This window comes from Cydia fagiglandana, chromosome 4 (assembly GCF_963556715.1).
Source record: "Cydia fagiglandana chromosome 4, ilCydFagi1.1, whole genome shotgun sequence".
Classification (NCBI taxonomy): Eukaryota; Metazoa; Arthropoda; class Insecta; order Lepidoptera; family Tortricidae; genus Cydia; species Cydia fagiglandana.
In genome coordinates this window covers 16,931,477-16,950,518 of record NC_085935.1, presented here as the reverse complement: position 1 = coordinate 16,950,518, position 19,042 = coordinate 16,931,477, and the positions used below count along the sequence as shown (strand labels likewise).

The window sequence follows — 19,042 nt, the reverse complement described above, 5'->3', positions numbered from 1 at the left end:
TGACGGGAATAGTGACAGGCGATAAAAATGGAACCATGCTGCGCCCGCTTTTCAGTGAAGGAACATACCGTGATTCGCGAAACAAATCAAATATGTAGGTTAAAATAGGCCTTTGAGGCATTGTACATGTACATACATATATGTTGTTTGTAAAAAAAAAATATGTACATAGGTACCCATAAGTCTCCAACTCAGTAGGTAATCCCCACACTGGCCAAAAGTTAGATAGATGGACCGGGATATAATAATAGAGTCCTAACCATAATAAGGTTATTGCATTTACTTTATCTATAGATGACGGGCAAAACTTATTTTATTAGAAATGTGCAGTCAAGCGTGAGTACTTGAGTAGGATTTAATTACCTACAAAAATTTTGATCCGACGCTTACGGGTTTTTTAAAGACACTTCATTCACGTCACGTTCCACATAAAAATATATTGTTAAAATTTTAGTAATGTACAGGAATCCTTGGATCGCGAGTCCGACTGGCACTTGACCGGTTTTTTTCCCATAGACCGACCGCTTAAATGAGTCCTCGCCTGCGCGGTACGGGGGCGACGGGGTAGGCCGACTAAGGGTGGCGGGGAAGGTGCGGGCGCCGTACGCCTGCCGCCCGCACCTTCCTTGTGCGAAGTGTCCTAATACGGCAATATCTAAGATCATTACAAAGTAAACTTCTTACCACCAAACTCCTTATCACACATCATGAGCAGCTCCAGCCACTGCGGACCGGTGACCTTGGGCGTGCTGAGCGTGCCGCCGTACGCCTCCGGCAGGCACTTGGGGCTCACGTATTTGTGTAGCAGCTCCCAGTCCTTGCCCACGAATATTAGCCGCGACCGCAGCTTCTCCTTGAGGAACGGCTTGAACAGTTGGAACACCATGTTGAAGATGTACGGCTGGTTCACTATGAACACGCCTTTGATTCGCAGTGGTATGCTTTCCTAAAATAAAAAAAAAAGTATATTTATATAAATAAGTACAGTTTTTTTTCGCATCGCATCCTACGCGAGTACGCGAGGTAGGTAATCAAGAGGCAAATTAGTGACACTGACACTAAGGGTCGATTCCACCAAACCGTTTATTACTGTTGAAGCGTTCACAAACATTTTTTTGTATGCGAAATTTCATACTTCACTATTATTTGACGTTAATCAACTTTTTGACAGCCTAAATGTGGTTGGTGCAACTGGGCCTAACGGCTCGATTCGGGAAATGAATTAGAGATTCACTAGATATGAAATAATCGGTGAACGCATATATTTAGTATGGAAACCGCCTTTAGGAACATTACCGTTCAAATTCTCGGGCCAAATTAGCACACATACAAAACTACGCCTACATTTAAATAAGACGACGCGTTTACAGAGCCTGTAATCAAAGCTGGTAAACAAAATAATAGTCATCTTTTTTACACTAATGGTACATAGCTAAGTGTAGATGAAATGCATATAATGTCACTAACTACCAATCAGCGACATTAATCCGCTAATACTGCTGTACGTACTGGCCGCTGAGAGTTTGCGGTTCATATTTGATTAGATTATGACTTGGACAGGGATAGGTTTATGCCATACATTGAAGAACCAGTCAAATAATACACGTATAATAATTTAATGCAGATTAAAAGATAACTAGTTAAAATGTTTTTGTGAAATGACAGACTAACTCAACATAAGTAAATATATCATTGTTGTATAAATGTATTCCGCTATAGTAAGTATTTTGTATATTTTATTATCAATTTGTATGGCAGTGCGAAGTCACATTCAGGTATAGTCTCTCCGTTTTTCTAAGATCAAGTACGCCATTGTAAATGTATGGTAAACTTGATCTTAGAATTCGGACTGGCTATACAGCCTGCAAAATTTACATGGGTACACGAATCGGGTCAAAAATATTTGAATAGGCGGAGTCACAATAAATCCCCACTTTCAGTTCCAATGGAAATATTTTATATGTATATAGCCGGTCAAGCAAGTTTGTCAGTAGAAAAAGGTGCAAAATTAAAATTTTGTATGGGACCACACCCGTTCGCGCGCTTACATTTTCTAAATTTGCCGCTCTTTTCTACTGACGGAAATGGCTTGAGAGAGAACCTACATATATGTGACGGTAGAGGGTGGATTCGAATGATCAACATTTTCAGATAATGTGTGTATTTGTTAAATTAATTCAGTGGAAGTGTATCTACATATAGAAGACCGGGTATGATTATCTCACGAGTTATATCTCATGAATAGAACATATTCTAGATATCTTTCCAGGCATCCACTTAATTTCATGTCTCTCTAATTGGACAGCTTTTTTCCATAGTTCTCTGCGAATAGCATCTTGTGGGAATATGAATGGAAAGTAATGTAAAATGATAATATCAAATTTGATTATTAATTTGAAATAATTAGGTAGTTTTTTTACAGCTCCATTTCATGAAATAAAAAAGGAAAATACAAATCTGTAAGAAATAATTCATTACTACATTTATAATTATATAGAAAATACCTAAACCAAGCACAAGTTAATAAAATAGTCTACTTCATTTGGCATAACGCCATCCCTATTATCCTCGCAATTTAAAAAGTCGTATGTTGTTATGAAAGTCGTATGCAGTTATTACGTTTTAGCTTAGCACGGTAGTATTGAAAAGAAATCGTCATGTTTAATTCCAAATTTTACTGAAGTTATCTGTTTACTACAAGTGAAAAGTGATTCCACTATCCTTGGTATGAACTAGAATAACTTCTGCACCACTTCACGACACATGAAGACATTTTTAATTACAAAAAAACGTTGTTTTTATAAATCAATTTAGCCATCCGTCACTGACTGTCATCTCGGACGAACTGAAGTTGCGAATCGAATAGTTTGTAAGCACCGCCTTCAATCGAATAGTTTACGTTGGGTCATAACTGAGCGGACAGAATACTTCCATGTATATCAGTTCGCTGGAAATAATAAAGATATGTGACGTCCCACGGCAAAAGGTACGCTTACGTCGTACTTATAGCGTCGCAATAATATTAGAGCGGCGTTAATAATAGCATAGGCGTTAACCGGCGTAAGGTATCTTTACCCGTGGGACGTCACATATCTGTACTATATCGTATCTAATTAATCTCTGATTCATTTCCCGAATCGCGCTGCAATAGTCTTATAAATTCATGGTCGAAGTTAGCAAACAGTTCTATAAAGCTGAGAAGGCAAAAAACTCAAACGTTTCATACAACCTACGAGTATTAAGCCGCCGGCACACAAGGAAAATTTACTGGAATCCTCCGTAAATCATTCGGTGAGTTCAGCTTAGGTATGTATTATCACAACATGATTAGGTACCTTATTAGTAATTATACGTATGGTAAGAAACAGCGAGCTGTACTGTGCCTTAAAAATAGAATAAACCTGTGAGAATTAGATATATGAATAAAATATACGCTATTCACGTAATTTAGGTTGAATTTTGCACGAGATGTTTCGATCCGTTACGTGGATCAGAGAAGAGACACAACCAGCAACAAAATCCGGGTGGACCTCAGACCGTGATTCTTTGCTCTGACCCAGTATAAATATATTTAATGTTTTAAGGTATCTTATCTGAAGCCAGCCAGTTTAATGTTTTAAGGTAGGTATCTTACCTGAAGCCAGTCTAGTAGCCGCTTAGCGAACTGCGGTGTGAACTGCCAGACCTGCTGCATGGACAGCCCCTCCATGTCCATGATGACCTGCGCGCCGCAGATTTGTGACACTGGCTCCATCATTGCCGCTTCGAGGAACAGTACACAGCCTTTGAAAGCTTCGTCCAGCGAGCATTTACTTGGCTTCCAGCGTTCTGAAATGTACAAACATTTTGTTTAATTAGGTAACATTATCGACAGCAAGAAGATTAAACAGAAAATGTTTTACACTTTCATCGTTAAAGATACCACTTTCGGGAAATATAATAAAGTTTTATAAAGTTGGTAAGTTTTGAGTTGATTCCGAAGATTTCCAGTGAATGGTGCTTAATAACCCTGTTGTACAAATTTTAATAATGACACCTACTTGCGGTATATTTTTCATGACTCATTCATGACAAAAGCTTCAATTTCTAAGATGTAGATACCTCTACCTAAGGATAAATTTAGCTATTGTGCCATGTCACCAATTGTTTAGAAATGACGTCAAAGTATGACAACGAATCATGTTATTATGTCTCAAGTCATATATATGTGTTTAAGTCGTAATCATATGTAAGTAACCTGTCAAAGGCCCGAGATAAGTAGCTAGCTACTTTAATGGAAATTAACTAGGTGACGTTTAATATAAAAATGTACAAAGGTTACGTCTGACGACATAAAATGTGTAATTTACTTCAGCAGTAAAGCGTGTCGGCAAAACGATGACTATGATATTAAATAAACTATAAACAAAAATATTGAACTGTATTGTAACGCAGGGAACACATATATCTTAGTACCACTATAATAAGCGTTACTAGGGGCAAAATCATTCCTAAATAAATACAGCATTACGATTATGACGCAAACAATCTGCGCGAAGAATAAAATAATAACGGTATAACTAATGGTCTCTACCGAGTCTATGACTATTGGATATTACTCAAATATTCACCTACATATATTGTAAGACACTGCTTTAGAATGTGCTTATCTAGGAAATTTAGTTACTTTATATGTTAGCAGCAAACGAGTAAAATGGGGAATTTACAGGCTCGATTATTCGGTTATATATTTTTGAGTCCAGGGGCCTTTGTTAAACATTTTCAGATTGGCGGGGATTGCTTGGACTAGTTTGTTACGATGGCGTAGATTATGGATTGGCGGGTTGGGACTTTCGAGATTGTCAAATAAATTTTTATGTTTCCGTACAAACTGGCAGGTCTCCAGTATGTATAGCGAATTGAGGGTGAGTATATTCAATTTTAGCGGTCTTTAGGGTTGTGTTTATAAGTACATATTTGCCTAAGGGCATAGGCAAATCTCGACAACTTAGTAGATTTTTTTTCAATGTGGGCTTTCCAATTTCCATTTTTATCAATATTAAATCCGAGTGTTTGTATGTTGTACTTTGTCAACTAGGTAGGTATAATAAATTTCTAAGGCTAATCTCTGATGCCATCTGAATTAAATTAAGTTAGTTTTTTGCAGGTTTATTAGATTGTGATCTTGAAGCCAAGGTGAAATGTGTTAAATGTAGTGTCTAAGCTGGTTGTAGCTTTATTTATGTTGGTGTTAGGAAATATTATAGAAATGATGACCGCGTAAAGTAGTAATTTAATGTTAATAGAGTGTAGTATTTTGGCAAGTAGCTCAATAGTGGGACCGGATTTTTGCACTAAAAGTTTTGATAATTCTAAAGTTGAAAAAGTGATACTTATCTGATATAGGACATATTTTTAAGCATATATGCTATATATGATGAAAAGTTAGAACGAGCGTTAGATATAAATTAGGTATTTATATATTTTTAGTTATGATTTTTTAATATTGAATTAAAGTGCAATGTTTAAGTTCCATTGTTTATAATATGTATGACGCTTTATAATGTAAAATTATTAGAATTTTTTTTAACGCGCTTCTTTGTCAAACTACAATTAGCTTATTATTTTGTCGATATTGAATTAAAGTTTAATAAATCCACAACAACATATCTAAATTTATAAGTTAATAGGCAAGCTAAAAAGCTAGAAGAATAAGATATATGCTTTAGAATTAATATGCGTTTTTTGTCCTATAAGATCTAATATTGAATTAGAGTCTGTAAAAATAAGTCTATTACTATAAAATAATATACGCAGCCATATTATGGAAAGTAAGAAATTTCTGTGTGTAGCTTGCATTGTAATAGTAAAATCTAGTTAAAAAGGCGCGAAATTCATACATACGCCGCGCTGGTCCGTCAGTCGCCGGCGCGGCGCTCGAGGGCCTATCATAGCCTACCTATACCTCGCCCCTCGCCCCACCTCCCGCTAAGTAACACTGTCTGTCTTTTCTTATCATTCATTTGTTTGTTTACCGTGCACATATATAAATTAGATGCGGACATTACGTGAAATTAAAATATCTTATTAAGTAAAAATACCTACAGCTGGTCAATCAGATCTTGTCAGTAGAAAGAGGCGGCAAATTTGAAAAATGTAGGCGCGAAGGGATATCGTTCCATAGAAAATTTGAATTTCGCGCCTTTTTTTAGTGACAAGATTTGCTTAACCAGCTATATTTCATTATCTTGACTAATATTGTAATAAAAATGTACAAGATATTCACAACTATTTTTTACTATACATAGTTTGTCAAAGGACTGTTTCATTTCAAACATAGACAGGGAGAATCATCATACTATCTTTGACGTACACTAGTACTAGCACCCAAAAGAAAAGGATGAATATAGTTTTTTGTTTTTATTTACTGACAAATTGGTTTGACCAACTATACCTATTTCTGGTTCCTATTATCATGTCCTGTCTCCTGTCCTATTCAACGTCAATATCATAATATGTATATTATAAACCAACTGCTCAATATTACACGGTATACATCCTGAATATACAATAAGGTAAGTGGCCTCACTTACCTTATTGTATATTCCGTGTGGGCCGTATATGCCTATATACAGCCCACCTTAAATTAAAATGGTTTTTTTTAAAAAAAACAGGATATGAAGTATGAAAAACTCACTCAAATAGGTTTCTCATTTATTTAAGTTTCTTCATTATACCAAAATAGTTATAAAAATATTACGATACTCTTGGAAAATATACCTTTTATAAAAGTCCTATTATGGGCCTTATTGAACACTACCAGTGTATTACTTAATCTCGCAAAAAATAATCATTTTGACATGTGACAGTTTTTAACTTAAGAGTTATACATATACAAATAACAATATTTGATACTTCATAACAGGAGGATTTATTTATAATAAGTAAAAATAATTATTTTGGGTCTTAATAAATAAAGATATAAAAATTGTCTAGTTTACGCGAAAATAGTAGGTAACTAAACATAAATCTTTATTAGTTACAGTAGTCTCATCTTTTAACATCTGGGGGCACGGCAGTGCCCCCGCCAAGACGAGAAAAGCGCAAGGGCACTATCTACCTTTTCTCGAAGCGCTTCGTCGTTTTTTGGAACCCTCATAACTTGGGGTTGGATTATACCAGATAAACAAAGTTCTCGGACTTATTAAGCATATCAATTGCATAGCTCTTATACTTTAGGTTTTATTCATATCTAAAAACTTCGATTTCGTCACTGACTCACTCACTTGATTATCATCAATACCAGGTACTTCCTGAAGTCCTCTAAGAAGCTGAAATTTGGTATGTAAGATAGTTTTAGTACACAAACAACAAATAAATTCAAAAAAAATTTATCCCTAAGGGGATGAAGATGGGGTTTCATTTTGTATGGGGAATCAATAATCGCTGAACCGATTTAGTTGAAATTTGGTATGTAGATAGGTATTGTTATGGGGAAGGATATAGAATAGATTTCAACCTCAAAGTTTACCCTTACGGGGTGAAGGCAGATTTCAACCCCAAAGTTTACCCTTACGGGGTGAAGGGTTTATATGGGGAATCAGTAAGAAGTACATTGTGTAACAGATGCCCCCAGATACTTATTTCAGGATTTTTAATAGTAAATCACCCCCAACCCTTTAAATTAGGGGATGGAAGATTGTCATAAACAACTTACAAAAAGAAGTGAAATCCCATCAAAAACATTTTGATGTAAAATGTTGCCCAAACGAAACCATAAGGCTCGCACTGTCAAAAAGTTATCAGATCTCTTGCCAAGCTTCTAACTCTACAAGCCCTCTAACTTTACTAGCTCTACACCAAAAGTGTGTGGCTTGGCCGTTTCGTTTCTACAAGAACTATTGTATGTAAGTCTAATACAAAAACCGCCCAAATGCGAGTCGCACTCGCGTTCCAAGGGTTCTGTACATTACACAATTTTTAACAATATATTTTTTTTAGAGAAAAGTGAGTAAAATGTCTTTAAAAAAACCCGTAGGGATCGGAAAACTAGGTACTTAAGTCCGACTCACGCTTGACTGCACATTTCTAATAGGTTTTCCTGTCATCTATAGGAAAAGAGCTAATATGTGTATTTTTTTCATAATTTTAGACCCAGTAGTTTCGGAGATAAGGGGGGAGGAGAATTGTCATTTTTGCGTATTTTCTTAAATAACTTCTGAACTATTTATTTTAAAATTATGAAAAAATATATCTGAGATTCTTACAATGAGCCCCTTCATTTGATATATATGATATATATATATATATATATATATTTTTAATTTATTGAACAATAAGCTAAATAAAGTACATTATTATTACAAGACCCATCGTGGGCAAAACCTTGAGGAGGTTTGTATGCCGATGGGGAGTTCGAGAAAATAACATGACAATATACATATCTATCTTATACTAATTAAAATTCTAACAAAATTCTCTTATATTAATTCTTATTCTAATTCTCTTATATTAATTATAACAAGATATAGTTTTTTTTTCTTCTATTTATCATTCATCTCAAAAGTAACCCCTTTATTTGAATTTCTATTATTTACTTTACATGTATGTCCTTGGGCTATAGACTTACATGTGTATACCAAATTTCAACTTATTGGTGCAGTAGTTGCGGAGCGAATAGGCTGTGACAGACGGACAGCCAGACACACGAGTGATCCTATAAGGGTTCAGTATTTTTCCTTTTGAGGTACGGAACCCTAAAAATAATGAATTTAATAAATTTTTCACCTTATGCCCATGTGGCGGTAGCAAAACAGCCAAGCCACATATTTTGACTAAGGTGTAGAGTTAGTGAAGTTAGGGCTTGTAGAGTTTGAAGCTTGGCTCGACAAGAGATCTGACAACTTTTTGACAGTGCGAGTCTTATGGTTTCGTCTTAGCAATAAAATTTACATGAAAATGTGTTTGGTGGGATATTTTTTTACAGTATAAATATTTATTTGTAACAGTAAGTATTATCAGTACATCTGGTGCTACATTACGACACTGGTGCTATAATAAGCACGTTAAAACACTCCCTTTGACCATGTTTTAAAATTCGTCACTCGTTGCAAAATATCTATTTTTCGCAATTCTATCGTAAAAGAAAAGAAAACTAACGAAGAGGTTTTACGCATACGAGGGCCACACTGAAAGTTTTGCGTAACTTTTGAATAAAACCATTTATAACCATAATAATACATTTATTGCTTCTCAAAATGTTTCCCTTTACATTCTATGCACATATTCACTCGCTCGGACCATTTTTGGAAGCATGAGGCCCAATCACTTGACTGCATGTTTTCGACGTGGTGATGAAACGTAGTAACTGCCTTATCCGGGGTCTTAAATGTCAAACCCCAAATTAAATCCTTAATTTTGGGAAATAGATAGAAGTCACAGGGTGCAATGTCTGGATTATAATCCGTATAAGAGACATTTTCCACGTTTTCGTAATTAAAAAATGTTTTTGCCTTTATTGCGGTATCGGTGGACGCATTATTATGACGCAGGAGGATGCGGCTTTTCGGTCGTCTCTCGCGGTCTTTTTCAATGACTACTAGCCACGTCAAATTAAGCCGAATTTGGGCAAGCTGCGGAAATAATTCGTGTAGTTTTGAAAATTGGTACAGGCATACCTTGTGGTGTCTAGATAAACATACTAAAAGTCCTCGAGGGTAGGGGGTGTGCTGGGGGTGTAGAGGGGGGTTGAAGGTACCTTTTTTCATATTTTTGCTCATATCTCGAAAATGTGTACGAATTGCATTATAATTACTTCGGACAAAAGTTTTAACATAAAATTTACTACAAATTTGGTTATGTTTATTTTTACTCTGCGATCAATACTTTAGGGGCTACAGGCTGTTAAAGTTAAATAAGCAATAAAAAATAGACGGTTTAAGAAAACGTCGTTTTTTTGTAATTGTTCATCACAAATAAAAAAATTAGCTTAGAGTAAGCAAGCTAAGTAACCTGCTGATAAAATATAAAAAATAGGCCATATGCATGTCGGGCCATGCTTAGTGTAGGGTTCCGTAGTTACCCGTCTGTCAAAATAGACTATTTGCCATAACTCAAAAACAGCTTTACCGATTAGGTTCGCTATATTTTTCCTTGAAAGTATTTACTAAGTTATGTTTTCACGATTTTTTTCATATTTTTTGGACCCATGGTTCAAAAGTTAGGGGAACTAAGGGGTAAATCACAACTTTTTTTCTTTCAGATCGATTATTTCTGAACGTTCTTTTATTATTTAAAAGTACGGTACAAAAATGTCGCGTTTAAAAAAAACAGACGATCAAAATGTTTGGCAACGCTTTTGGCTTGTTGAACTTCTATATGGGCCTCCTGTCACCTTCGAAAGACCCATTGACTGGACTAATGCCTTTTTTCCGGATCGTAGCAGTAAATCCAGGTTTCATCTCCTTTAACGATGTTATATACAGCATTTGAACTTCCTTGCTTATACTTACGCAGCATTTCTCGGCACCAGTCAAGAAGTACCTGTTTTTGGACTGAAGTTAATTCGTGAGGAATCCAAAGACAACAAGGCTTCCCGACTTTTAAATATTCTTGTAAAATCTTTTGTATTTGTCTCATACCTATCCCTAATTGTCCTCAAATTTCGTCATAGGTGATTCGTGGGTTTTCTTCAATGAGTCGTCTCACAGTAGCCACATTTCCTTGAATGATCGCCGTGGACGGTCGACCTTCACGAAAATCATTATCTAGAATAATACTGTCTCTACTAAATTCATCATACCAACGCCTCACGATGTTCAGATGTGGTGCTTCAATCCCAAAAGCATTTTGAAGAGAAGCACTACACTCTTGCGGAGTAAGCGAACTTTTAAAATCATAACAAAATCATAGCTCTAAAAATATTTTCGCGTTAAAGCCACGTTCAACGCACTGACTTACTTTGACAAGCCATTAAAAACAAAAGACGATCGATTTGTCGCCAACATTTGTCACATTCCATAATCAAAAGCCTGTATTTTTTTTTTAATATACAATTCATAATTTAAATGTTTACCAGTGGCCAGTAGTGCAAAACATTCAGTGTGGCCTATGTAGTAGGAGAGAGGAGGAGTTTGTTAAGAACTATAGACAATAGAAGAGGAAGGATGCTTGGGCACCTGATACGACACGACGAATTTATCAAAAATATCATAGAAGGGAAAGTTGAAGCAAACAGGAAGAGGGGAAGACCAAGGAGAGCGTACATGGATCAAATAAAGGAAAAGATCAACGTCGTGTCGTATCGGGCTGTCAAAGAGAAGGCGCAGGACCGCCAAACATGGAAATTGCTCCACCGACAAGAGTCATACTCTTAAATATATGATGATGATCGTAAATACCTACCTATGTATTAACAAAAAAAGTCACTTGTAATTAGTTACTGCCTTTAAAAAGTATAAGTGCCTCAATGTTATTAGACTTTTTGTTTCTTTAAAACGTCTTTAGGTCAATAAAGCAAGTGAAAAAATATTAGAGTTAGACCAAGAAAAGTCTGCAGCAATTTTGACAGCCCACGCAGTGCAAGTGTTATTTATAAGTCATAATTTTATAGAAGTTTCTTCAAATCGACCTTATTAATAAGAGATTAAAAAATATTGAAAATTATCTTAAAATATTTTAATCTAATATTTCATCTCATACGTTCAATAAGGCCCGGGACTAGACCTTTTTACCTGCACTGACAGTGGGCCTTCTTAGCAACAAGTACAAATTCAGAATAATTGGGAATAATAGGGAGCAACTGCTATTTTTGAATGCTGGGCCTTGTTACCCGCCGGGCCTCATATGCCTGCACCTCACCTACCTTATTTATTTGTTTTACAAGGGGAAAAGTTGTTGGTTAACCGCTCGTGCTAATATTGGTACCCAAACAAGCGAAACATTTTTTTTATTAAATAGGAGGCAAACGAGCAGACGGATCACCTGGTGGTTAGCGATTACCGCCGCCCATGGACACCCGCAACACCAGAAGGGTTGCAAGCGCGTTGCCGACCTTTAAGATGGGGGTCTTTGAAGGTTTGAAGGTCGTATCGGGCAGTTTGGCTGTGCGAGGCAGGAAGCACATTCACAAATTCAAACATTCTAAAATTGAACCACGAGCGTAGCGAGTGGTTCGTAAAGTTGAACCTTGAGCGTAGTGAAGGTTTCAAGGGACGAAGGTTAAATAAAATGTTCACCACATCAGCTCGTAAAGGCCCTCTTGATTGTTCGAAACGGATAAGAAAAGTGGCATTTAATTTGATGCAAATTTTGAGTTGTTACCGTAGGTAAATTGGATCAGTTGGTTGGTAATATTGACTTTAAAATGATAAATATTGAATAACGTTAGTTTGAAATTGATTTTATGATAAAGTAAATATTATCGGAGATGATCGCTCTTAAAAAATATATGTCGCAAGTCATTTATAACCTAAAAGCGCCAAATTAGGCAAAATTATATTGAAATGACACCTGTGTATTGAATTTGAAGAATACTTTAACAAGGGTAGTTATCTGTATGACAATGCACCTAAAATAATTTTCAAATGTATCTATTATTTCTATACTTAACACGATAACGAATTCTACGTAAACGAAACCGCGGGCAATCCCTAGTACATATAGAAATAAATAAGGGAAGGTAAGTTTCCATTAGTGTACTGTGTAAAATAACTATTTACCATTGATAATAATTTTATAAACGCTTTGCGTATTTTTAAGGGCACCGCGCTAACCGCTAGCCCGCGACCGTCGATCGCTGCCTCCTGCCACGGCGCACAGCGCGGCGCGCGCAAACGCCACGCGTTTGAAATGTAACTTAATATAAGCTCGGAATGCATACTTACGTATCAGTATTTAGTGTCGCCGTGATTTTATATTTCTAATCTTTTGTGTGAGAAGTAAGATCTTTATTATGACCGTGTAATATTAACTCTACAAACTTTAATTCAATATTGGCTATACTGCTTAACGAGAAATCAATATCTAGACAAGCACATTGTCTACATTTCTAACTTTTTACATGTATACTAAGTTGATAGATAATATCGTAATTTTGCAATATCAGCTACTCTAATTCTGTATTTACATAATAATTCCTGTTTTTACGTTCACCAGAAAGCAGCTGTTCCAGATTTCTAAAAACCGAATATTGTGAATAAATTAAAGTGTTATTGAATATGTTAAAGTTTTTTGTAACTTTAATTTTATATTTACATAGTTAATTAGCAAAAATTGAAAATTTAAATATGGCCGAACGCTCCACCTAAAATTTTCTAACTTTTTACATGAATGTTATTTAACATGCTTACAATAACATATCAAAAAAGAAAAAACTTTAATGTTATCAAAACCCATTTTTGTTCCACCGCTGGTCTAAAGTCGATAACGTAAATTAGAAATAAAATGCAACCTAACACGCTTCCCTGAGGAATTGAGCATGTCACGTTTATTGTGGATTATCGGACTTTGGATAAAGTTTTTTCACACCACCTATTCGGAAAAGAGCTTTTTATTTATTTATTTAAACTTTATTGCACATAAAATTATAAGTACAAATGGCGGACTTAATGCCATAAGGCATTCTCTACCAGTCAACCACTGGGCCAAAAAGAGACGGTTGTTAGGTGCAGGTTTTATAATAGAAAAGTTAAAGCGAGTTTCTTCCCTGTTAGGAGGGATCAAAGTGGCACTTTTCCTCCCTGCTAGAAGGGATCAAAGTAACACTTTTCTGTTGTAGCACGCTATTTTTAAATTTTTTTGCACATTATTTATTTTAGCTTAAATAATCTGTTTAAGCATCAGATTGTGTCAACACTAAGATTTTTTTTTATTTTCCTCATAGTTGATGTGAAAAGCAGTATGTGTCACACGGTATCAAAATTATTTCGTCTTGGGCGTTAACACTTGAATCCCTCATTACGCTCAGGATTCTACTCTTACTATTGTAGAATCCACCGCTACATTCAGGATTCAATGTACGCCCTTGACGGTAATATATCATTTTGATCCCTTGTAACACAAACTACAATTGTGCCGTCGTCGTAAAAATTCAACTTCTACTATTTGTTGGCCTTTATTAAGGTAGGACCTAACCCAATCGTTTGCTGTACCACGAACGCCTACGCCATACAGTTTGTTTATTAGAATATCATGCAGGACCAGCAGGACTCGATATGCCTGGCTCATGTCCAGGAGCAGGCCAAAGGCATATTTCTTGTCATCTATTACTTTACTTTTAAAGTTTCTCGAATAAATGTGTATACTGTCAGTGTTGTAGACCTTTGTTTCCTAAAGCCGTATTGACGCTCATCAAAAATATTAAATTTGTTACAGAAGGAAGCAAGACGGTTTGCCATAATAGTTTCAAAGATCTTTGAAAATGTACTAAGTAAAGCAATCGGACGGTAATTTTTGCTATCAGAAAGGTCTCCTTTTTAGGGTTCCGTACCCAAAGGGTAAAACGGGACCCTATTACTAAGACTTCGCTGTCCGTCCGTCCGTCCGTCCGTCCGTCCGTCCGTCCGTCTGTCACCAGGCTGTATCTCACGAACCGTGATAGCTAGACAGTTGAAATTTTCACAGTTGATGTATTTCTGTTGCCGCTATAACAACAAATACTAAAAACAGAATAAAATAAAGATTTAAATGGGGCTCCCATACAACAAACGTGATTTTTGACCAAAGTTAAGCAACGTCGGGAGTGGTCAGTACTTGGATGGGTGACCGTTTTCTTTTTGCATTTTTTCCGTTTTTTTTTTTGCTTTATGGTACGGAACCCTTCGTGCGCGAGTCCGACTCGCACTTGCCCGGTTTTTTATATACTTATTGGTTTAATGAGCAAAATTTTCAAGCGCTCCGTGTAAATACCAAAGGAGAAAGACTGGTTTACAAGGACTATCATAACCTCATAGAAGTTTCCCTGCGTGTGCTATCAAAATCGTTCCGGACTTTTCTTGGTCTAGCCATCTACTTATGCGCATTCGAAAGGGAATGAGACGCAGGACTCATTTTGCTGCTAAAGCTATTGACGGCATAAGTCGACACAGAGGAGCGGCTAAGTTAGCATTCATCAAGATGTCTTGGGCAGCGACAAGTGGCGACAATAGAACTGATATATGTCACTTACTGCCCAACTCGACGACAAGAATACGTCGGCCCAGCTGGTCGCGCGTGGGCAGCACCGACAGGATGTCCTGGTAAAAGATGTTCTGTTCTTTGCTGGGCATCAGACCATCGTAGTGCTTCGCATGCTTTAACTTGAAATCGTAGTAACGTTTGATCTGGAAAAATAGAAATGCTATTTAAATTGATGAAATGTAAAGTGCCAAAAACTTGCAATTGTTTGCAAAAAGTATTTTGACCAATATATATTTGTGACCAACAAAGAAAAAAAAAACATGAATTAGATGTCTATGTAAAGTTGCCAACACAAATTGATCTCGATGCTCCTTGTCAAGCCAGAAATACTTTCTTCAATCTTACTAGTAAAGAGAGAGACGAGAATGCGGTTACCAGTTTGCAACTTTTTGTGTATGAGTAATAAGAAGTTATCCTGTCTGATGTAGTTGAAAAAAGGGATGTTTACCAGCTCATATGCGCTTTCAGGGTAGAACTTGCAGGGTCTCAAGAATCTGACCATCCAGGCATCACTTTCCAGGGGAACGTGTAACTCTTTGTCCGCTGTAACAAATATATTTAGAAAATTAGAAGTAAGGCAATTTCAGACGATCGTTAGTCAATATTTAGGTAAGCACAATTGTAATCTACCTACAAATGACGCGGAAAACGCATTGAAAAAAAAAAAACTGAAGTAACTAAGTAATAAGAAAATGCTATTTTTTTTTATCAAGCTGACTATACAGGGTGATTTCGGGGTCGTGGAGCAAGAGAGCCAGACATCATACAGAATCCAAAGATGAGCCTAATGATGTTGTTAATTATTGTTTATCACCAATAATGATGATTGTTTTCCAGATGACAAGTAGGAAAAAACATTTTTGCATACAATTTGGTGACCCTACTCAATGTGACGTCTTGTCGCTTTCCATACAGCGTATGTCAAAAGTCATAGGGTGACTATAAATACTTAGTATAACATTAATTTTACTTGAAAAATCACAATAATTAAAGTAATTATCTTTTAATCAAATACTACCATATGATAATATGGATCATTTACAGAGTCAGAAAAAGTGGTTCTGGATCACGACCCAGAAATCATCCAGTATACGACTGCAAACGATGCTACACAATCTTAAATTTGGAACAACGGTCCAATTGCTCTTAAACAATTGAGCTACCGAAGCTTTCCAGAAGTGTGCGATATTTTCCATTCCCTCCTTTTTGTTTACACGCCTTAAGTAAGTATTAGGGAGGCGCATCTACCGTATTTTGAATACTCTATCTTAACGGCACCGGAGTCTCAAGTTATATTAATCATTCAAAACAATATTCTACGCATTTGGTGACTAGATTTGGCATAACCTTTTTTCAAGGATATCTTACTAAAAAAGGCAATTTTATTGTCGTGTAAAAACGCTTGCGTCACAGTGACGAACTCTCGGCCTTTGACTGATCGATGGTCGGGCCAAGTTTGCGCATTCACACATTCTTACTAAAAACATAGTCTAAAGGTATTCTACCTATTAGCCAGCCTACCCTTCTTGGGGTATCTCCCCTCGAGGTGGCAACAGGTAATCTTTATATATGTACAGTAGGTACGTACATAGATGATGTTAGGTGTACAAACACGAACAAATCACTTTTTCTGCCCGCGACTTCGTCTGTATTTGTTTTGATTTATTTTAATTTAATTTAATTTATCAGGATGTTTTGTAATCCCATAAAATCTAAAGATAAAAATAGAAAAATAAGTTAAAGTAAACGATTATCTGGATCATAAAGATATACCTATTATCTCAGGCAATTAATCAAAAATTTAGATTAGACGCCAAAGATAATATTGATTGTTTTTATAAATACGCAGTAGCTGCGTACAAAACTATTCGCCCATAGTAACTAAGTGTGCTAATGAAAAATTACTTGAACTGAGTAATTAACATTTTGGTAACTATAAGTAAATAATAGAATGCCAGTTTACGTCAATAGCAACATTTGCTATGAATAAGATTTTTTTGCTAATCATTATAAACACAAAAAAATTGTTTGAGTAAATATACGTGCAAAGGATGACGCGACGGACGTTTTTTAATAATTGAACAAATGACGCAACTCGTAAATATTTGCTAATTAAATTGTTGTTTTCTTACTATCAGGTCCCCGGTATGTGTTTGTTTCATTACATGATTATTGACCAAAGTGGAAGGACATCGGGGTAATCTTTAAACAATGATTAGTATTGTTTAGACGACAACGGTTTCACTCACTTGAATTTTTTTAGTCGCTATTGGCGACATGTTGCTATTGGAGTTGCAGTCGTCACGAGCACTCGAGCCTGAGGAAGGACCCCCGACGGGACCGAAACATGTCGCCAATAGCGACTTCACTTCACTTCATTCAAAAATTCAAGTGAGTGAAACCGTTGTCGTCTAAACAGTTTAAAATATGTCTCACGAAAGTTAAATATCAATGATTAGTATAATTACTTAACGGTGGATCTTACTATTAGGATCGTAACAGCAGGTGATTATGAAAAATATTTTATTAATTCTTTATTCGTTTTATTCATTTCTCTGAAAATCCAGTACCTATTTCGCAATTATATACGCAATTTCAATGTAAATAACACAAGTAAAATTTATAACGTTAATCAATAAAAGTGCAATAAAATCCGTTCGAAAATGACTTATCCCAGAGCCTACTGCCAGCAGTAAAAGTAAAGTCGCACATGAACTATGAAGTACCTATCTAACAAAGTAAGTGCATCCCCTCATTCATTCTAACAGCTGCTTCAATACTCTGTTCAGCGTGACTTTACAAGTAGATCTATAGATTTTGCACGTTACTTACGTGGCGCGTAAAATCGTCTATCCCTGTATTCAAGAGTTCCAGGTGATTTTTGGCGTACACTTAATTCCCGCACCTTACAAGTGAGCCCCTATCACCTGGTTAGTCCAGCTCGACTTGCAGCAAGAAGTTGCCCCAATGCACCACCGACACTTGTCCAAGTCCGTCAACAGTTGATGTCACAAGGACAAGCTGAACAATTCGTGTAGTTCTTTCTTATCTCTTACCTCCTAACAGTTACCTCGGCAATGGCGGGCCCGGTGACTTTTGGCATCTATATACCTACTGCAGCTCCCTGCGCGTGATTTTCGGGAAAGTGTCACTGTTTGTCTAGCGCTATCTGCAGCAGGAAGTCGCCGAGCTGCACTGTCTATAGCTTGTCTACGTTCGCCAACAGTTGATGTGACAAGGACATCGTCTAGTTCCTTCTTATCTCTTACCTTCTAGCAGTCTCCTGAGCTCGGCAATGGCGGGCCCGGTGACTTCTGGCGTCTCCCGCAGCTCCTTGCGCGCGATCTCCCGGAAGGTGTCGCTCGGTTCGTCCAGCTCTATCTGCAGCAGGAAGTCACCGAGCTGCACTGCCGGCAGCTTGTCCACATCCGTCAACATGTGTTGGGACACTAGAACAAATTTTTTTATTTAACTGACTTTGGTAGGTAAGTATATTTGTTTGACTGCGCCTCATTGTAGTAGCAAACCCAACAAAAAGGTAACAGCAATGTATTTATTTAGTAGTGTACATTTTTGAATATTTTGTTAATATTTCCGTGTCATTGTTTTATTTTTTTTTATATTTCCTTGTCATTGTTCGAATCACATTTGAATAGTACCTATTTGTTTTTTATTTTGAAAAAATAATAACAAAATTAAGAGAATAAACATGCAATGCTTCAAGGCCAGTTTATTTGTACATTCGGGCATTGGTCAAATCAATTAGGGCAGTGACCATATTGACCCTCCGGTTTATATTGATAACATAAATAACATAATGATGTTCTTTTTCTCGTAGAGCTGCTACGGCCATTCGTAAACTAGTCTTTATCGAGGGTTATCTTAT

At 36.4% G+C, this 19,042-nt stretch overlaps 1 protein-coding gene across 2 annotated transcripts in view; it reads right to left on the bottom strand.

Annotated features, from left to right (window-relative positions):
* Nucleotides 1-19,042, bottom strand: part of LOC134663941 (alpha-tocopherol transfer protein) — a 45,442-nt gene that overhangs the window by 1,521 nt on the left and 24,879 nt on the right. For both annotated transcript variants that reach the window (XM_063520485.1, XM_063520487.1), the window contains exons 2-6: nucleotides 18,426-18,605; nucleotides 15,605-15,699; nucleotides 15,146-15,299; nucleotides 3,635-3,828; nucleotides 685-946 (exon numbers count right to left, since the gene is read on the bottom strand). In XM_063520485.1, coding sequence (XP_063376555.1) covers nucleotides 685-946; nucleotides 3,635-3,828; nucleotides 15,146-15,299; nucleotides 15,605-15,699; nucleotides 18,426-18,605 — 885 coding nt within the window. The remainder of the gene's footprint in view (nucleotides 1-684; nucleotides 947-3,634; nucleotides 3,829-15,145; nucleotides 15,300-15,604; nucleotides 15,700-18,425; nucleotides 18,606-19,042) is intronic.